A 21,801-nucleotide genomic window follows, 5' to 3' on the forward strand; every position below is an offset into this window, starting at 1 on the left:
ATAGTAATCTCTGCTGTGTAAGGCTGGGAGGTAAAAGATACAATACAGCTCTTAATGCTAAATCAAGAGTTAGATTAAATATATGTTTGTTTTAAGTATTTCTTAATATGAGCCAGATGAGAAGAATGTGTTTAGAGTGAGGGAGCTGGCTGAAAGCCCAGTGGGTTGGGTTCTACAATTTTATTATGAATCTGATTTACATTGGCAGTAACTGATATTAGTTATGTAAATGAGCTGGTGAGCTTCATCTTTCCTGAATGGTTGTTTCTAGTTCTGGAAATGGTAGACCTCTGCTTCCTGTAACAGACATTGAGGAGCAAATTGGCTTTTGTACATTAGTGGCCAAACTGTTTTTAACCCCATTTTACTGGGGACAAAATATTTGTGGTTGATAGCAGTTCTCTGGGAAAATGACTCATTTATCTATCTCTTGGGCTTTGGGGAGTGTTTATACTTGATTTAAACCTCGTTCCATCCAAATCATTTTCAAATGTGGTTTGGACTGACCAGCATAGATGAGGCTAAATTATTATTATGAGGACCCGCTCAGTAAATGGGGCCCTGTTGTGCAGTGCACACACATGGTAAGACATTGCCTGTCCCATAGAGCTTACAATCTAAATTGTATAAAGCCATTTCCAAAAACCACTTAAGTCTATGTGACCCCAAACTGTCTCTTTTAAAACATGGCTCAAATCCCAATGTAGAGAGGGTCAAAGAGAGCAGAAGTAAAATAGTGATCTGAGGGACTCTGAGATGCTTCTTTAGCTATGAAGTTTGTACAAGAAAATGCAAGTCAAAAAGGCTGCACTGAGTTGAGGAAAATGAGTACGGAGAAGAAAGTACCAACAGCAGAAAAAGAAGATATGGCTCTAAGGAGAAGAAAGTTTTCCAAATTATGGCCAGAGCAAAAAGCAGGTTGAAATCAGTTAAGGTTGTATGAAAAGTGAAGTGGGGAAATTAAAAACTACTTTGTCAAGCAGCTTGCTGAGAAAGGGCAGGGTAATAGTGGAACAGTAGTGAGTGTGTGTCAGGTTTGAGGGAGTTGTTTTTTGAAGACCGGAATGAACAGTGGCAGGTTTTGGAGCTATTTGGAAGGTACGAGAGACAAATGAGGGATTGACAGTGCTAGTAAAGTAGGCATCAGGACAAAGTGACAGGACTGAATGATGAGAAGGGAGGGAGAAGATGTAAGTTTTCTTAGGGACTGGATGATGGTAGGGGGCAATAATGGCATGAATTAAAACAATTTGAGATTGAAAGAGGGAAACAAATCCTTTGCATCCGGACAGGGAAAGGATGTATGGGTGGGGTTAAGGGTTGTGTCATGGGGCAGAAGGAGTGAGGATTACCAGCAACTCAGACAACTAAAATTTTGTCCCATTTAAAGGCAGCGTTATGCTTATTGAAAACTAGACTGGATCAAGCACTAAAAATCATGTAGATTACTTTGCACTGATGTGGAGTGGGAATGGACTAAGTGTCATACTGTATTACCCATTTGTAAAATGTGATGGCCTGTCACAACCTAGGATATAGCTTTAGCACAAAAAAGTCTGCCTACTAAGTATTTCTTCTTCGCAATATGTAATATGCATATTAATAGGTTTCAGAGTAGCAGCCATGTTAGTCTGTATCCGCAAAAAGAAAAGGAGGACTTGTGGCACCTTAGAGACTAACAAATTTATTTGAGCATAAGCTTTCATGAGCTACAGCTCCAATGCACCCGATGAAATGAGCTATAGTTCACGAAAGCTTGTGCTCAAATAAATTTTAGTCTCTAAGGTGCCAGAAGTTCTCCTTTTCTTTATACATATTAATTTAATACGTACTAAATAAGTACATCATACGTATTACCGTGGTGGCTCCTATGGCTCCTGTCCTGTAGGGTTGGCTCCCTGCTCCAGGCATTGCGACCTCTGGGGTTGCAGCACCGCTCAGGTTTGGCCTGGCCCCTGCGGTGAAGGGTTGGCCAGGCCACCTTTGTGTGAGTGGCGTTTCCAGCTGGCGCATGGGGCCGCAGCACCACTGACTCAAATTTGGCCCTGCCAGCTCCCTGTCATCATGATGGAGGGATGGCTGGGCTAAACCTGAGCAGCGCTGAGGCTCCCAGCAACAAGTTGTAACACACAAAGTGGGAACTGAGCCCAGACAGCCCTACAGGACTGGAGCCGCAGCTGCAGGGTGAGTGCGGAATTGGGCTCTGCAACTGCCTCTCTCAGGATAGGAAACTCCTCCCCACACTTTGTCTTCCACATGACACATTTTGGACACCTTTTGATGACCCAAGTTTGAGTCATGACCCACAGATAGAAAAAACCTAATATGTCGGAATTTCTCAATCTTCATTTACTATAATTTAGGGCCCTATCAAATACACACTCCTTTTTGGTCAATTTCACGGTTATAGGATTTTAAAAATAATAAATTTCATGATTTCAGCTATTTAAATCTGAAATTTCCTGGTGTTGTAACTATAGGGGTCCTGGCCCAAAAAGGAGTTGTGGGGGGGGGGTCGCAAGGTTATTGTAGGGAGGGGTTGTGGTACTGCCCAGCTGCTCTGCCTTTAGAGCTGGGCAGCTGGAGAGTGGTGGCTGCTGACTGGAGCCCAGCTCTGAAGGCGGAGCCACCAACAGCAGCAGGAGAGAAGGAAGGATGGCATGGTATGGTGTATGGCCACCCTTACTTCTGCGCTGCTGGCAGAGCTGGGCCCTCAGTCAGCAGCCGTCGCTCTCTGGCTGGGGTGCTGTCGTCAGAGCTGGGTGCCCGGCTAACAGCTGCTGCTTTCCAGCCACCCAGCTCTGAAGTCAGTGCAGAAGTAAGGGTGGCAATACTCCGACCTCCCTAAAATAACCTTGTGACCCCTCTCCCCACAACTCCCTTTTGGGTCAGGATTGCCAATTTGAGAAACGCTGGTCTCCCCCCGTGAAATCTGTATAGTATAAGGTGAAAGCACACTAAAGACCAGATTTCACGGGGGGAGACCAGATTTCACGATCTGTGACACATTTTTCATGGCCGTGAATTTGGTAGGGCCCTTGCTATAATTGAGTCAATTTCAAGCATATTGGGATGTGAAAACATGGCACGTTTTCTTGATCGTCTTTTAAAAAAAAATCACTTTTTTTCACTTAACAGGGAGTGGTAATTGTTCTTTTGTAATTAGTCCTGTTTAAAAATGGATGTGTGGGACAAGTAAGCATATTCCACTAGCTGCACTTTGCCAGACAGTGAGCATAGGGAATGTGCTCACTTGTCCTACATGTCATTTATTCTTCAGTAAAGTACGTGAAAGTAGTTGGTAGACTTAATGTCTTTTGCACTGCAAGGCACTTCCATTTTACAGGACTCAATTTATTTTCTCATTACTGTTTTTTTTTTTTTTTTTTTCAGGAAAACATCAGAGTTAATGTTACTATGTTGAAAACCAGTGGGGAATCTCAAGAAGCACAGGTTTGTTGTTTTTGTTTACTCAACATATTAGTAAGTTATGAATCAAACTCTACCTGTGAACATGTGGCTTCCGCAGATGTTATTCATTTCAGTATTTTATACAAGAGTGACTCACTAATCTGTTCTTTATTTATGAAACTGAAAATCTGACTGTCTATATTAATATTTTGCCTGCTATCTTTTATTTTTTTAAGGTTGTCTTTAATATCACCTACAACAGTGGACAGATTTATGTAAATGACTTTGCTATGAAGAGAGGTGTCACCCGGATTAAGTGTCAGACTTTAATATGTGAGTACTGCTCAGTTCTTTATGTGGGATATCTGCTTCCATGTCCCCGAGGGAAGGACATAATTCATTGCTATGGTGCTCTCTGAAGGTCGGCAATATTTGGAAACAACACGGTTACAGAGTTAGGATGTGTGTAGAATCAACATGAAACAAAATCTGACATCCTCATTTGTTCCTATGTCTCAGTCATGTCCTTGGTATTTACATGGTTTCACCTGAAATACAGACCTTGTGTATATTTTTGAAAGGGGAGGGTTTTGCACTAGACTAGGTAATGTGAATATGATGATGCAACTCCCCACTGCTAATGGTTGTCTCCCTATGTTGGGTAGCACACATCCAAAGAGAGTTTGAGTAGATAAATAAAGATCAACATAATCCTAATTTCTAAGTATATTTTGCCATTATGTCATCCTTCCACATACATTGGGACTGCAGGTTTCTCACATGTAAGATACTGTTGTGTAGGTGTTGCAATCCTGATATTGTATACTGTCTGTAATGGGGGAAGCTGTTGTATCCCCCACTAGTTCAATAAGAACATAAGAATGGCCATACTAGGTCAGACCAAAGGTCCATCCAGCCCAATATCCAGTCTTCCGACAGTGGCCAGTGCCAGGTGCCCCAGAGGGAATGAACAGAACAGGTAATCATCAAGTGATCCATCCCATCGCCCATTCCCAATTCAAACTGGAAGTGGAATGGACACGTGCAATCACTCAAAGAAGGAACAGTTACTAACCTGTTCTGTAAATGTTGTTCTTCGAGATATATTGCAATGTCTGTTGCACGGACCCAGCAAACATGTCTGTTCTCCTTCCCTTAGTTCAGTGTTGTAGTCTTTTGCAAGGACTGCCAATCAAAAGTGTTTTGATATTTGGATTTGCACAGTGGATTGCATAATTAATGAAGGTGAGACAATGATGTTCATTTGACTGAAGATCCTTTTACATACAGATTTAATACTTATGGTCAGTCTCAAGGTTGGCTTCTGAGATCATTTGCCCTTTATGATCAGACCTTTACTAATGGCCTTTTAAATTGCTTCTCTAAACTGTGACCTCGTCTTTTGAAAACCCAAAGGATGACAAATGAATAACTAAATACTCTCTTTTTGGGGTAGGCAGTAACTCATTACTATTTGTCTCATGTAGTAAAAGTATGGGCCTACCTTTTTCATCTCTAGTATAGATTATAAAACATTTCAAAGTGTAACCACTTCAGAGGTAATTGACTGAAGAAAAATGCAAGACAAGATTTTATTCACTAATGTAAGGCCTAATCCTGTGAGATGCTGAGCATTCTCAAATTCCGTTTTCTTTCTAATTGTCCAACCCACTAATCTACAGTGCTTTTGAAATTTTACAGATGTGCTATGTAAATCAGAAACTAGGCAAAAATCAGTGATTTGACCCCAGGTCTAGGAACCAGGAACTCTAGAGTTCTGTTCTCAGCTTTGTGACCTTGGCACAAGACTTTTAACCTCTCTACAGGGTTGTTTTGAGGTTTAATTAGATAATATTGGTAAAGTTCTTTGAAGATCTAAAGTGCTATAGGATTACTAAGGTCCTCATTCTGATGTCTCTTATGTTATCGTAAAAGCAAATTAACTACACTGACTTTATCTGAGGTCTGAATCAGGCCCTAAGTATTCAAGTTCTTGCCCTGGACAGAAGTCTTCGAGTTCTTACTGAGTAGTTCTGTGTTAAGAACTATACCAAATCCTGCTCAGCACCTCTTAAGCACTTGTAACTCCTATTGAGATCAATAGGTTCAATTTTGCTAAGTGGTGAACGTCTTCAGTTCCCATTAAACTTAATAGAATTCAGGGGACTTAGCATTTAAAGGTTGGGAGGATTGGGAGCTGCAGGTGCTTCGCATCTCTTAGGATTTGGTCCTTTAACTGTATATTCAATATTGTGATTCAGAAAATGTTCAACAAGCTTATGGGTCCACTGGGAGATACCTATATAAATTTATCTTAATATTTTCTCTTATCTGGCAACAATTTTTCATAATGCAAGGCATTGCTGCATAAATAAAAAAAATCTTTGATATTAAGGGGCTTTACTGTAAGCAGTGAACATTTTAGGGTCTTATTGGGTGATTGAAGACACAAGGCCAAGCACCTTGTGCCTCCCAACACCGACAAGCTATGCAGTGCATCAATGGCCTGGATGTGACATCCCGACCAGCCTCAGTTCATATGCCTGACCACCTGCACATCAAAATTATCAGTGCAAACTGGGACTCCTCATTTCCACAACAAACTGACTTTCACATCTAACACACACTCACTAGTGGTGGGAGCATGGTATTTGGGGAGGAGGAAGCATTGAGAGAGAGAGGTGGAGGGCTGTTGAGTGTGTGCTCATGGTCGACTTTGAGGTGGTGGGTATGAGGCAGTTGTGGGTAGTAAAGTCATGAGGTTGGCAGGGGGGTATGAGGAGGCAGGAGCAGTGGTGTCTGAACATGGTGGGGAGGGGTTAACTTGGGCCAAGGATGCCCCATTCCCCAATGTGCTGGCGAATCCCTTCCCTGCCTTTGGGCCCAGCATATGCTGTGTGTGGAGAAGGGTAGTGGACATTCTCCTGAAGGCTTTGGTGACTGCTGAGGGGGTAGTGGCTCCCTTGGTGGCCACCTGAAGAAGGAAAATGGGGTCTGAGCCAAGCAGGTATCCCCAGGAGGAGAGGGTTGACCACCTTAAAGAAAGTTTTTACACAAACTCCCGCTGATATTTTTCTAAGTTGTTGAATGAGTGGTGGTTTTGTCTGCAGCAGCATCCCTTTGTATTTCTCTAGACAGTTGAGATGGGATGACAGCTGAGGTGTAAATGGAGCAAGTCAGTTGGATTGGATGCAGACAAGTTTAGACAGACAGTTGCACCTTTTCTTCCCCTGGTGTGAAATTGCAACTTAAAAATAAGCACATATATTTTCTACACTACCTGTCCCTTTCAGATTTCCCATAGTTATGTGATTAGGTCAGTCAGTGAAAGCATTAGTGCAGACAGGTTGAGAGGCATGCCAGACTTTTAAGCACTGTATCATTTTAGATCTGCTTTGAGTAGGATTAAATAGGACAGCATTGAAAACACCGATGGTGGCTGCTCTACCCTAAAATTCCCAACATGGCTGCTACCAATGGTACTGCACCATGGAGAGCAATGATAGAAAATTTTAGGGGGAAAAGTGAAGAGTAGACTGCACTGTGGAAAGTTACGACGTCTCTAATTGTATTCATTGTACTTTGCAGTTCTGGTGAGTTTTGACATTGCGATAATGGTGTATTTGCTGGGTACATATCATTCTTTGTCAATGTTATAAAATTAACTTCCTCAAGGGTGGACTAACATATGTCATTTATTGGGTGAGACTTCTGTTTCTCTTTGTGACTTTGTGCACTGCATAATTATCTGTTGACAGTGGAAACTGGAAACTCTGATAACCTATTGGATCAAAGGCATTTGGGAATTGTTAGTGTTCGCATCATGTTTCGTGAGTGGCCCTTGGCATCCAGATCGAATTTGCAATTGATTGTCATTCAGGAAGAGGTGACGGAAATTGATGGGAGAGAGGTAACACCAGCCATGCTTATTTGCCCATTCTAAACCAGAATAGTAATTTACACATGTTTTAACTCTCATATGCTTAAGTACTTTGTTGGATTGGGGATGAAGCGCTTAGCACCTTGCAGGATCAAGGCCTAGATTATTTTGTCTCCTTATAGAATATTGTGTGTGAATTTTAAGCAATGCCCTATCCCCAAAAACTTGGTAGTTGCCATGAAAATAATCATCACAGACAGGATTTTGGGGAGAGACACTGAGGGCAAATGAGCTCTTAAGAAAAAATAATCTAATTTGCCTCTGGAAAGATGTTTCTCAATTATAGTGGAGATGAGAACTCAAGACATACTGGTAAGCAGAAAAATTGAAAAGTATGAAGCACTTTATTTTTTCAAAACTTGGCATAAATGGTTAGCTGCTCACTCTGCACACCTGAGAAGCTCCACACCGAGCACACCCTAATAATACAAGTTGTTGCTGCAAGTAGAAATGTCCAGGTTATGGTTTAGTATATATTTCTGTCTTTTACACAGGCTCTAGTTTCTGTTGAGATTTTACCATCAAATGTACTATTAAATTTACCTCAAAATGTCTTATAGTCTCCTTTCACTGTGCATGCACAGACATTTAACAGGTAGTACATTTGTCAAAACAATTGTGACTGGAGCTTATTAAAAGGATCTGGTAAATTCATTGTTTCAAGTGAGTGTGTATTACACCTTTTATTATGAAAACAATTAGCCTGTGTTGCACTGGTTCCTGCTGTGACTACCATAGAGTAATACTGCTTTGTTTCAGATCTTTCACTATTCTGTACAAAATACTTCAAATCTTGCTAGGGAGTTAGTACTAGCATATTAAACTGCTTTATTTCTATCTGAACTTTCACCCTTTTCAACCTGAAGAAGAGCCCTATGTAAGCTCAAAAGCTTGTCTCTTACTAATAGAAGTTGGTCCAATAAAAGATGGTCACCCACCTTGTCTCCTTAATATCCTGAGACCAACACTGCATGCAATCTTGTTTATCAGCTGACAGTGAACAGATGATTCCTATTATGCAGTAGTTCTAATTCTAAGCTACGCAATACTGTTTACCACCTAAGGGCAGGGTCTAGCTAATAGCTTACATCCGACTGCATTCCTTTTTGTTGACAAACTTCCATGTTGCAGTCTTTGTCCTGGACCCAGTGCACATGCCGGATTTCTGTTAGTTCCTGGTCTTGTATTTTGAACAGTTGTTCTATTACTCTTCACACTAAATTTTTTTCCTATCAGTCAGTACTTCAAATGATCATTTTTTAAAAATAAAGAATAAGTCAAAATTATACATCACCTAATATTTGTGTAGAAGAAAAATGAGTTTTGTTATGTTTTAGGTCAATCTAGTATAAATATGGTTACAAAATATGCATAGTCTGTTTGTACTTTTTAATAACTTTGTTACATCAGTGTTGTGCCACTCCCTCCTCTGAATATTGTAGCTTTAAATTAAAGTCGATAAGCGTAAGCTGCTGGAAGGACAAATGGAGATATTAATCATGTTGGCAGAACTTGTTTTGCAGAGAAGTTGAACTGCTGCTGGTCACACCAGAAATCACGTTACTGGCTCTGCAGATAATACACCTGTGTAAAAATGCATTATCCCTTGATGTCAGACTTTGGTAAAGTAGGAAATGGTAGCAGTAGTGCCAGTAAAAGGCCAGTAGCGTAGGCCTCAGTTCAGCAGCATACTAAAGCATGTGCAAAATCCTATTTACTTCATTGGAACTACTCACATGCTTGAAGTGAGGCAGGTGCTTAAATACCTTGCTGAATCAAGGCTATAATGAGTTAGGTACAACTCTTGAAAATCAAGCAGATCATATTAACACACCTTCTTGCAGGAACAGGCACCTTCCCAACCTTTAACACACTCATGCTAATGTATAAGTAAATAAAAAGAATTATGTTATGTAATTATGTTCATTATGTTAGTAATATTTGTGCATCCACAAAAATCTTCATGCTAAAAGTATTTTAATGGTGCTTGTTTTTAGCCAGTGGCCTGCCTCACCCTTACTTTAAAATATATAAAATTCCAATATTTTTCTCCTTTGCAGGTTCAACAAGAGGAGGTTACTGAAATAAACATATTAATTAAGGGCCTGAGAGTACTTAGACATTCAAACCATTCTGTTCCTCTGAAGGAAAGCATGCTGTATTCCATCCCCAGGGACAAGGACATGTTGTTTACACTTCCCAATCTCTCAGGAAAAGGTATGTAATATATAGCACTTACATCATGCTTTTAATGCATAAATCACAAAGCATGTGACAAAGGCAGGCAAGTTTCACTATCCCAGTTTCATTGAGAGGGAAGCTGAGGCATGTAGAGGTGAACTGACTTTCCCGAAGACATACACTGTTCATTAAGAGATTATTGGTTATGATTTAGTATTGTGTGCTGTTTCTTTTGTTCTTTTCAAATATGTTTTTTCCTTTAGAGGTGATTCTGAAATGGCACTTAAGATGATGGGGATCTAATATCACTGTAGTTCTCCTAGCTGAGTTGTATTTGCCATTTCTGCCCTAGTCCTACAATAAAGGTTACCACTGAAGCTCTCTCAAGACAAGAATTGAGTTCTGTAAAGTAAGTTCCTGTCTGGTCCATTTCTATATAGGGAATAGTTTGAGTTACCAAATTTTACTTTATATTGAAAATGTGGCTAGAATTCAATTTATTAATCAAATTCTCTTATGGGCTTACTAAGGGATTTGGTGAATTTTATTTCTCACCTTTTAGCAGGTGATAGCTAAAGTTCATAGTTGAATCTGCCTAGTAATGCTACCTCAGCTTCTTTCAGGGTTTATTCCGAAGGTCAAATGAAAATGTCTGCTTTAATTATTTGTATTTTCATTATAAACTTAGATAACCTTGCAGTGCGCACATACATGCAGCATCGCTTTCTTTTGCTTACTGTGTGCATCGTTATATCATATGCTGCTCCACCAGAAGTTGTGTGGGTGAAATGGAGAAGCTAAAAATGTTTAACTAACTATGCCTTTCTGCTTCTTTAGTCGATGTTCAAGGCCCACTGCAACCAACCAGTCACTACCTCCTCTGGCAAGTAGAAACTACAGTAGATGAAGAGACATTACCTGGCAAGTTACCAGAGACTCCTCTCAGGACAGAACCTCCATCATCTTACAAGGTAATTGTTTAAAATACTTATGGTGTCCATCTTAAGTCCCAGTTAAAACGGAATCAGAAATGTCTCTAATTTTGTGTTTAGGACTGGAAATGGATAAGAGCAAGTGAGAAATCTAGAAGAAAATAACAACGGTTAGGGGGAATGCTGTTGAGAAGACTAGCACTTTACTAATCAACACAAACTTATTTGTCCAGTGTTACAGAATCTTAGTCTCTCCTCCTTTTGGAATCAAGCAGAAAGCAGTAAATTTTCCCCATTAATCCATGGCTAGGAAAGGAAGCCAGACACCCCTTGTCAAGGTTCCTTCCCCACTCTGAACTATAGGGTACAGATTTGGGGACCTGCATGAAAGACCCCCTAAGCTTTTTCTTACCAGCTTAGATTAAAAACTTCCCCAAGGTACAAACTTTCTCTTGTCCTTGAACCCTGCACTGCCACCACCAAGCGTGTTAAATAAAGAACAGGGAAAAGAGCCCATTTGGAGACATCTTTCCCCAAAATATCCCCCCAAGCCCTACACACCCCCTTTCCTGGGGAAGGCTTGATAAAAATACTCACCAATTTGTACAGGTGACCACAGACGCAAACCCTTGGATCTTAAGAACAATGAAAAAGCAATCAGGTTCTTAAGACGACTTTTATTTTGTCTTCAATTAAAAGAATCACCTCTGTAAAATCAGGATGGTAAATACCTTACAGGGTAATCAGATTCAAAACAGAGAATCCCTCTAGGCAAAACCTTAAATTACAAAAAGACAAAAAAACAGGAATATACATTCCATTCAGCACAGCATATTTTACCAGCCATTTAATAAAAGGAAATGAATGCATTTCTAGCTAGATTACTTACTAACTTAGAGTTTGAGACTGCATTCTTGATCTGTTCCTGGAAAAAACATCACACAGACAGACCCTTTGTTCCCCCCACTCTAGCTTTGAAAGTATCTTGTCTCCTCATTGGTCATTTTGGTCAGGTGCCAGCGAGGTTCTCCTAGCTTCTTCTTAACCCTTTACAGGTGAGAGGGTTTTGCCTCTGGTCAGGAGAGATTTTATATCACTGTATACAGAAAGATGGTTACCCTTCCCTTTATTTTTATGACAGCCCTCCTCCCACAAAAAAGCATGATTCAGTAAGTTGTGCATTGCAACATAAAGGCCATCCACATGCCATTTCACAAACACAGTGCCTTTCTAGAGGCTATGAAAGCTATTCGGGTGGGTTTTTTTATTTTTTTTTAGAGAAGCCTGTGATTGTTTTTTTCCTCAGAACTCCATCTCTTGGAGGTTTTTTCTTTTTTTTTTTGGTATGTAGAAAAGCAGCATGATACATTCTGCACCAAAGTAATAGGCTGTTTCAAGTTAAACAGGGCTGAGAATTGAAATGGCAACTTTCCTAGCTGCAATTTTGTTGCGGGTACACAGTCTTACATGATAAGAATGTAGTAATTGCTCTTGTATGATACTAGTGATCCATCTGATCCAGTCTCCTGTTTCTGAGAGTGGCCAATACCAGATGTTTCAAAAGGAAAAATTCTGTTCAGTACTCTCCACCTGGGAGTACAGTTACTGCTACAATGCTCCTGTTTTAGAGACTGTTGCAGTCAGACACAAAAAGCGAGCACCATGAAAACAAAACATACTACCTGCAAGTTACCACTGCAGCAGGTTAATGCCTGGCATTGTTTGACAGTTGAAAAAAATCACCAGGGTCCTCCTCCAAATATTCTACCCTCTTGTGCTCTCTCAGGCAGCCCTCAACGGTGCTTCATAGCCAATGTAATGTTGCTGCTGCAGCACCAGTAACCCTTTCCCTGATACACACTGCAGTGGGAAATGCTATTCTGGTCGCAAGTAGCATGTGTAATCTACCTCTAAGCTTCACTATAGCCTTGCCTCTGGCTGCTCTGTGGTTCTCAACTCCCCACCCAAACATGGGATCTCCTCTCATATGACTAAGGCTGTTTTACAGATTTGCATGTGTCAAATCTTCCTGAGCAGGGAGACTATCAATTAGAAAATAAGAGTGATATGTAAAGCAGTGTATGAACTGTATTATACGTTTAAACCAGAGCTAATCCATCTTGTAGGGATTCACCAGTAGCTAGACTGCACTAGACATAGTTCAGAAACTGTTTTGTTCTTTTAACATGTTTGTTGGTTTCAGGTGATGTGCCAGTGGGTGGAGTACTTGAGAAAAGAGCTGTGCGGGTTCTGGCTTAAATCTTTCCCTGTGTTCTTTAAGTTGATGGAAGTCATTGGGACTGGAGTTGTAGGAGCAGCTCTTGTTTTAGGAATCTTAAAAGTGCTTTTCCCTTCCTGCGAACACAAGTGAGTAATTTTTGCATACTCCCAAAAAAGCTGTTTGTAGTCCTAAGACTAGTCCATGAAAGGAGACAACCTCATAATGTGGAGAGTTTGCTACCACTCCACAAAAAGGCAGTGATTAGCTTTCCATCGTAAGTGGTTTCTTATAAGGAAGTTTGGAAAAAACAGGTCAGTACCCCCTATTAAATTGTTAATGTATTATCACCATTTTACATGCGTAGCAGTAGCTCTCTGAAGACCATCTGTGAGGGGTACGCTTTTTCTCTACAGCATTATTCACCTCAGGAACAGGAAGACCAGATATCTGAAGCTCTGCAATGGCAGTGTAGTCCAACAAGGTTAAGAACCGTACGTTCCGTTTCGGTCCTAACTTTGCCACACAGCCTGGCTTTAGCAATAACTCTATGCTTTCAATCAAGGACACTGAAGCGCTTTGAAAGCACTACGGCTTTGTCTACACTACACACCTTTTAGCGACGCAGCCCTCACTCAGTCAGGCAGCGTAAACGCTATTTGTCTGCACTTTTGCTAACAAAATACTTCCACCCCCTCCAAGGAGAGCACTCCTGCTGACAATGAGCTGAGTCGTTTACACTGCCACTTGCGTTCACAACACTTTTGTCTTTTGGGGGGAGGGAGCTTTTTTAAGCACCTGTGAACGACAAAACTTTTGTCGTTCACTTGGCAGTGTAGACAAAGCCTAAATCATGTGAGTCAATTATATACACCTTCTCATTCTACAGAAGTCACTTCACTTCCCTCATCTGGTGACAGTTTGCCTCCCTTTTCTGTAAGGGTGGGGGGCGAATTAGTGGGTGTAGTGCTCTGACAACGAAAAGCATTAATTGCAGCTTGGCAGAGTAGAGTGCCGTGATTAGTCCCTGTATCCAAGCTGTGCTACCTTGAGCAAGAAGCACATCAGCTCAGGGCATGTCTACGCTTACCTCTGGAGCAAACAATCCAGTGGGGGTCAATTTATCATGTCTGGTGAAGACACGATAAATCAACCGCCGAGTGCTCTCCCATAGACTCCGGTACTCCACCAGAGCGAGAAGCGTAGGCAGAGTTGATGGGGAAGTATCAGCAGTCCACCTACCGTAGTGAAGACACTGGGGTAAGTAGATTTAAGTATGTCGACTTCAGCTACATTATTCACGTAGCTGAAGTTGCATAACTTAGATCGATTTCTCTCACACACACAGCATAGACCAGCTCTCAGTGAGCAAGGCATGGAGTTTATGCTTACTTTCAACACAGTAAGACAACATACCTCAAGGTTTTAACGTACTGAAAATAAAATACCAGGCCAACATTAAGATGGAGTTAAAACTGAAAATGTCTTACATCTGAGCCACAGTGGACTTGTCTATGCCAAAATCAGCTGAAGTCTTCAGCTGTAACAGATTATATAAAGCCATATAAGGAATAAAGCCAGCCAGCCAGGCAGGAGTGAGACCTCAAGGTGCTTGACAGCCCTTCTGGGTTTGGGGAGTAAAGGCTTTGCAAACTGAAAAAGTATACCCTTAACGTGCCAAGGCATCTGTCCTGCTGTCACCCCCTGCCATCTTCACTTCTCACCAAGAACAATGTTAAAACCAGAGCAATTCATTTACCATCAGAGTAGGGAGACAGCAACACTCATTGGATCTGACTACTGTACAACAAGCAGGTAGTTTAATACTGACATCTGTTTAAACTAGGCAGAACTAGAAAAAAGGCTAACTATACAGACTGACAATGAGCAAAGTACTGATTTGTAAACAAGTGGTCAAAAACAGGTGGAATTAAGCTATAATTCCTTAACCTACCACTGAAAAGCATACATGTGACCTAATCACTGCTGGCCACTGTTCCAATAGGTGGGGTGTATGCCAACAGAGTTTGAAAGAGGTAATTTTTCAATTGCAGGCCACCTTTCAAGGTTGCATTTTTCTTTATTGATTAAAGAAATCACCTTAGAACTAGCCACAGTGGCAGGTCTCATGTTAGTGGAAGACTTACTAGGGCTTTCAAGCAGATGGGGAATGCTCATCCCTTAATTGAACAGCAGCGTGTTGAATCTTCAGAGTTCTCTATAATAAAAGCGTGTCTTGTAAACGTGTCCCGCCTGTCTCATTTGACATGCGGTTTGGCTTAACACGAATGTAGCTCCTGGTGGCAGATAATTGTTTAAACTGCTTTCAAATCAAGTTTTAATATCTGTGAGGTAGGAGCTGAATCGTATGCTAATATTTTAGATTGGAAACCAGCTTACATGATGTGCCAAGTCACCAAGTATCAAAGCAGCTTTCCTAAAACCTACTAGTGCTGCCTCTTCATGTAATAGATAATAAACGAAGTCTGCACGTACTTCATATGTTTTTACAATGAAAGGTTGAGAACATAAACAAGAAAAACTTGACAATGAGTCCGGTGGCACCTTAAAGACTAACATTTATTTAGGCATAAGCTTTCATGGGTAAAAAACCCACTTCTTCAGATGCAAAAAAGTGGTTTTTTACCCATGAAATCAGTCTTTAAGGTGCCTCCGGACTCTCTTTTTGTGGATACAGACTAACACAGCTACCCTTTTCTAATGTTAAGTAATGTGTCTTTCAGAGGAGTCCTTCACCTGGAGGCTAGCAACACTGCACCTGTGGTTGTGATAAACATCTCTTCAGATATGCCAGCGAAGACAGACAATTTAGTGGAGAAATGATGTACTCAATACCATGCTTGCGTCTGAATCTTTGTACCCATCTTCAGTGGACCTAAAAGTTGGCACTGGAACTTTAAATACCATATTTGCTTCCTTTTATGAAAATAGTATGTCAGCTGATTTATGTTTAAAGGGACATTTCAAGGTTGAGGCCCAAATGATCTCCCCTCTTTCCACAGCCTCTTGCTCCTAAACAGCAGCAGCTTCCTATGATGAGGGTTGTGACAGGTTTTAACTTCTTTAAAATACTCTCCCAGCAGATAGGACAGGGAGCTGGCCTTTGTATTCACAGATAAGGCAGTTAGGTAATGAAATACAGAATGTGATAATCTTCAAGCATGGACTGAAGCACTAGAAGGAAGAGATTACACACGTGCCTGCAAGCCAAAACAAAGGTGGTCAACCTGGTTTTAGACCTATTACCCTTGACTGTGCCTTGTAAAAACAACAATTGTTCTTACTATTAAAAGAAGGAGTTACTATATATGTAAAACAAGATATTAAGGCAATTTTTGATATTTCAAGCACTTTATTCAACAGCCAATTTCATATTAAGCCCCTTCCCTACTGAAAATTGTAAGCCACTTAGAGATGTTTACTATGCTTTTTGTATATCTTGTGGTATTGTATAAAGTTTCTCAGAAACACAAATGTCTTACAAGACATTATTTACTATCTTGAATACAGGAGGCATAGTTTTCTCACAGATGTTCACATAAATTAACATTTAAATTGTTTACTACACTCACTGTACATATAAAAATATACTGAAAGGAAATCAAACTGTAGAGAAGTGACTTGCAGAAATCCATTACCTGAAGGAAAAAAAACAGGCTGGATTTTTAGCTTTCCAATGGTATTCCCGAACTAATAGGATTATTTAATATTACAAGAAAGAACCTCACTAGAGAGTCATGTGTGGTCTTGCTTTAAGATTGAGGGCAGTGGGCCTTAGAATAGTTGATCTTTGGCCCTATTTTAAAATTTAAATTTTTGAAGTAAAATTCCTCAATACGATAAACTGGCACATGCCCAAACAGGGGTAGTAGTTATCCCATTTTAGAGGGCCACTCTTAAGAGCTTTAAAACAGGACTTCTATAGAAGTCTAGGACATACTTGTACATCACAAGCTTATTTTAGAACACAGATTCCTTCCCTGAGCAAGTCATCTGCCAACATTTTTTTTTTATTTTAATAGAAAGTGTGCCAGATATGTTTAATACCTTGCTCTCCACTTTCTAAAGACAACTGCAACACTTGTAGACTGCAAACCTGACTCAGTGGCAGTGCTGGCAAAATAGTCTGGTATTAATCAGAGTTGCCCAGCATATCCGAAGGAAATGCTTTTCCCAATGCATCTTAAGTGAAGTCTTACTTTTTAGTTCAGTCAGACTTAAGTTTAATTTATTAACTGTTACAAGTTTCAGGGTTTTTACACCTTAGTCTTGTCACAATTTCTTTTAACAGATGCAGGAACATTTAAAAGGCAAAATTTGCTACAGATGAATTGGCACCACTGTTTAGTGAATCTTATTCTTCCTATGTTGAGATTTGCAGTATCAGGATCTAACAAGCACAAAGACAACCAGTTTCTGTGCTAGTGAAAGAATTCATATGAACCCCACTGGTGAACAGATCCCACTATTCAATTAAAATAAAACAAAATGAAAACCAAAACATTTGACTGACATTCATATCTTTTAAAGGGAAGGAGACTTGTTCTGAGTAAATTCAAAGAAAAGGCAAAAGTGACATGCAATTTAAAAAATTACTTTATTCAGAATCATGTTGCTCTTAAGTTCAAGAAAGTTAAAAAAATAGCACTTAGTGCACATGAACACTACCTTTCGTTACTTCTGAAGCTGTTTTAAGACAGGTTTCCCAGGGGAAGTTTGGTTAGGAAGACTTAGCATGATCCAAATTCAACAATCCATTTTTCATATTTTTCAATGTCCGCAGCAGATACAGATTTAGAAACCTTTCTTAAAGCCATTTCAAAATCCTCCATAGTTGTAGGCATATGCATTTCATCCCTGGAAAGATTTCGGATTTCTTCTGGTGTCAAGCCTTCAATACGCCTTCTCATAGCCATCAGTGATGCATCCCTATACGTTAAGAGGAAACTCCTCGTTAATATGGACATTTAGTTGCTTAAGAGGCTACCAAGTTAGGCTTTAAATTAAGTTACCACATTCCAATTGGGAGAACCAAAAATTAATTTTCACTAACTTCTGTTCTATCTTAGTACTAATATGGCCCCTGATTACTGTGGTAGCTAAGCACTTCACAATTTTTAATATTTATCTTCATCATACTCCTGTGAGGTCAGGAAGTCTCTTATTCCAGTTTTACAGATGGGGAACAGAGAGAGGTTAAATGTTTGCCAAAGGTCACACAGAAAGTATGTGGTGGAGAAGGGAACTGAACCCACTTCTCCCAACTCCCAGATGAGTGGCTTACTTACTGGACCATCCTTATGTGCAGCAGAATCTTTGAAACTGCACCCTTAGAACCAGAGAGCTTCAGTGACACCTATCTGCAGTACTACTGAAAGTACATTTACCTTGTACCTGTTAGATTATGCAGTAGTCAAATTCTAGCTTGGAATGTTGCTTTCAGCTAGCAAAACCACCTGTGGTTGGCTAAAGATAATTAAATTGATCTAATTGTCTAGTGTAGAAAAGACCTTAGTTATGTCAGTCAGGGGTATCAAAAATCCAGACCTTTGAATTCTTCCATCAATTTAACTACTGCCTCTCAGGACTGAGGATTGCTTATACCAACCTCTTATCAGCATAGCTAAAGCACCAGAGCTGTGCTGCTGTAGTGTTTTAAATGTAGACAGACACTGAACAAGTTCAGGAATAATAGGGGGCTAATGCTAAAAATTATTTCAAGATCCATCTGTAGCTAGAAGATTACTTTTCACAATATATAACCTGGAATTCTATTTCTGATTTGCACCACCACCAGCTTGTCAGTTTAGTGAACCAATTTTAAATCAATTAGGGCATAGGTATGACAGATGGGGGCAAAGAGAACCACAATACATAATGTGCATCTGTTTGCTCCTTTTGCTGCTGAAAGCAAGCCTTTTTCTCCTCCTGTTATATCTTGCAGTAAGGTCAGAACAATGCAGAGTCTGCATAGAAATTGTCATCAAGTTGAGCAATATGACTTCGCTTAAACTGATTACTGACTAAGGAAGTATGTCCTTAATTGCTCCTTCTCACAGCTAGCTGCAGTTTGGATAAGAAATGTGAAATATATATGGAGTTCCCATTTATGATGTTGTTTGGCGATGTTAAACTGTTCTGACCATCTCTAGAATCTGCATGGTTTGGAGCAGGAGTGTCAACTCAAGCAGAGGGATAGTCTTGAGTTCACAGAAGTTACTTTTATCATAGTCAGGAAAGTCTGCTGTTTTGACCAAGTAACAAAGGCTGGAAAATTCACCATTTGCAGATGCATAACTAAACTTCATAGAGTTTTGTCCGTTAAATCTCTTGATAATTCCAGTTGCTCTGCACAACTTCCTCTTGCATCATTCTAAAGCAGCCAGACAGAACTAAAATTCCAGATGGGACATGAAATGGATCCTTCTCCTTGAATGTTCTTGTATCCTTAGGATAAATTCAGTGGGCCAGGAACCAGAAGACTAAACATTCAAACCTCACTTGGTTAATATTTCTGTGCACTTCACAGCCTTACTGAGCAGGGCTTATACCCCTATTCTGTGAGGAATAGAAGTATCCACCACCACTACAGATAGATTTGTAGTGGCAGGGACCTGTGTTAGTCCCACACTATTTTCCTTTTTGACTGTGCTATTGTACAGAGAATTGGACTGTCCCTATTTAGAACTGTTTCACGAAATCCCAAACCGTCACACATGAATGGAACATATACATTTAAAGGGAAGGGTTTTGAAAAAGCAGTTTACTATAGAAGGTCTGTAGTATCTCCAGACTGCAAATTACTTACAAATCTGAGCTAGGGATTGAATGATTACCCAAACAAACCCCAAACCTATTCATCCCTATGTACCTTATATTGCTGGCTGCAATAAGTGCTTATAAACTGTCCCTATAAATACCTCTTTTCCTGCTGTATTAAGTGATGGACTTATTGGTAGTTCCTGTGTTAGGTAAGCAAATAAAGTAACAGTCTACATACACATACTTAGTGGGGGGGGGGTTGGACAAGTGACTGAAAAGTCTGCAGTTTAGCTTGCACTGTTTGAGTAATTTATTGAAATTAAGTTCTAAAACCATACATTTTCAACCAAAAAGAAAAGTTTGTGCATTTTAATAACTAAAAATAGTATTTCATTTTACTACAGCTATTGTTTCATCTTTTTCACTAGCAAATATAAACGGACAGATCAGGCCACATGGGAGATGCTGATAAAATCATGATTTTGTCCACGCTGAGGATGGACAGAAGCCCAACAGACCAGTCGCAGCAATTAAAGCCATTGTTGGGAGGGGGCACAATGAAAGTGGTAACAAAGTTTTATTTCAAAGCTCAGAAGGACTTGAACTAAGCCACCTAATTTTCTTTCTTCTATATTCACCCTCAGGTAAAGAGTACATATTGCTCCGCACCATAAAAATGTTAACAGGGTGGGCCTTGGGTGTCGAGACAGCTAGATACGCTGCTGCCTATTTATAAAAACTTACTCTTTATACTATAGTACTGAGAATGGTTTAACTGGCCGTGAATGAGACAAAAAAGTCCTAAAAAACAGCTTCTCGTTCCCCCTAGATTTCCAAATTCAGTTACTGCAACAATAGCCACCACTTGCCAGGCCTCGGGGGCAGGGAGTTCTCTTTTAGGGAGCTACTGGGAGCTTTAACTATCTGACACGTTAACAAGGGCCTGGCCCTTGCTTTCCACTGCAGAAACTTCTTCAACTGAGATTTGTCTATACCGTGCAGGGAAAAAGGCGGCAACAGAGACCCAAAATTCAAGATCAAAATGTAGGATAATCAGTCCCCAAAGTGATTCACAGGCCCAGAAAATCTAAAAGTCTCAAAATCCTAGGAGGAGAGAGATCTTGAGATTGATACCAGAGGAAATAAAACCCCTGCTCTGCTGAGTCTGCATAGCAGGATGATCAAAAAAATCAGTAGCATCTTCTGGTGTGTGTAAAACCCTAAAGTTACTAAAAAGGTAAATCTTGCTTTTAGGGAATCCTACATCTCAATAAATTAATCCATGTAATTAAGGAAACATTTAATGTGATTGAAGATTTTATTGAAGGGACCCTTACACATCTACCATATTTCTGAAGCAGCTTCAGGGAACAAAGTAAGGATTTCTCTGGTTTGGAATAGGTTCTTTGCATAGAAGCATTTAACAAATCGATGAAGGTTGAAATGAACCACCTGGTGAAAATGGAATTGACTGGTGTGCTTTCATTTCTCATTTCAATTTGCAATTCTCCTCGGAACTGCACCATGAAGTTGTCCATTTTCTGACAAACAACTTGCCTCCCTTAATATTCGTCTAGAACACCTCTTCCTCCTGCATCTTCCTCCTCCTCTCCCCATCAAAAAATTGTTCAATCCCTTCCATTCTCTCCTGTTTCTTTTCTTATGTAACTGGATGTTCCAGTTTTTCCAATATGGCAATAAAAACAATATTTCAACCAGTATTAACTGGATTGTGTAGCAAATCTAGTGTCAACCAGCAGAAGAGATATTTTAGGACAATAGAAATTATGTTAAAAAAATTTAGTAGCGTCATTACATCCAGCATCCTACAAACAACATTTTGGCTAAAGTGCCCCTATGCCTCCCTCATTCATATAAATTGAGTTGAAATAAAAGCCATGTACACACACACACACACCAAGAGAAGCAGCTACTTACATCTAACACTGTATTTGCCTCAGCTCAGTTTATAGTGGTCAAATATTTAGGGCAAACTTTTCTTTATTCACTGCCTTTTCACCATCCACTCCTTTGGTCCCCTCTACTTGTTCTGATTACACACAAAAAGCTGCCATCAGAGTGGGGAAGCCCTCATCATAGTTGGTGTTGCATAGAGTGGGGGACAGTCCTTTGCCCCGGAGAGCTTTCAGTTCAAGAAGCAGACAGAATGTGAAAACTACTCGGAGAACCAAGTCAGTTTAATAAGCCTTTAACTTAGTGACAAGATTTGTGTTTTCGGAGTACTGTTAATTTCAGTCACCAAATTAGGGTCGCTACCGGACATGATTAAGGCCGACTAGTTCTCAAATAAGTGATTCAACAAGAGAAACTGTTTT

At 40.1% G+C, this 21,801-nt stretch overlaps 2 protein-coding genes across 9 annotated transcripts in view; one reads left to right on the forward strand and one right to left on the reverse strand.

Moving 5' to 3' along the window:
* Positions 1–21,186, forward strand: part of GINM1 (glycosylated integral membrane protein 1) — a 40,472-nt gene extending 19,286 nt beyond the window's left edge. The window contains exons 2-9 of one of the 5 annotated variants that reach the window (XM_075126802.1): positions 3,394–3,453; positions 3,648–3,744; positions 7,170–7,321; positions 9,412–9,568; positions 10,370–10,503; positions 12,668–12,831; positions 13,099–13,176; positions 15,427–21,186. In XM_075126802.1, coding sequence (XP_074982903.1) covers positions 3,394–3,453; positions 3,648–3,744; positions 7,170–7,321; positions 9,412–9,568; positions 10,370–10,503; positions 12,668–12,831; positions 13,099–13,171 — 837 coding nt within the window. In that variant the 3' untranslated portion in view covers positions 13,172–13,176; positions 15,427–21,186. Of the gene's footprint in view, positions 1–3,393; positions 3,454–3,647; positions 3,745–7,169; positions 7,322–9,411; positions 9,569–10,369; positions 10,504–12,667; positions 12,832–13,098; positions 13,177–15,411 lie in introns of all 5 variants that reach the window. The other 4 variants (XM_075126803.1, XM_048844278.2, XM_048844274.2 and 1 more) reach the window with 4 other exon arrangements.
* The window catches only part of KATNA1 (katanin catalytic subunit A1), a 30,576-nt gene continuing 26,056 nt past the window's right edge, over positions 17,282–21,801 (reverse strand). For 3 of the 4 annotated variants that reach the window (XM_048844267.1, XM_048844269.2, XM_048844268.2), the window contains one exon: positions 17,282–17,632. In XM_048844267.1, coding sequence (XP_048700224.1) covers positions 17,434–17,632 — 199 coding nt within the window. In that variant the 3' untranslated portion in view covers positions 17,282–17,433. The remainder of the gene's footprint in view (positions 17,633–21,801) is intronic. The other variant, XM_048844270.1, reaches the window with a different exon arrangement.

Source organism: Caretta caretta, chromosome 3 (genome assembly GCF_965140235.1).
Source record: "Caretta caretta isolate rCarCar2 chromosome 3, rCarCar1.hap1, whole genome shotgun sequence".
In the NCBI taxonomy this organism is placed as follows: Eukaryota; Metazoa; Chordata; order Testudines; family Cheloniidae; genus Caretta; species Caretta caretta.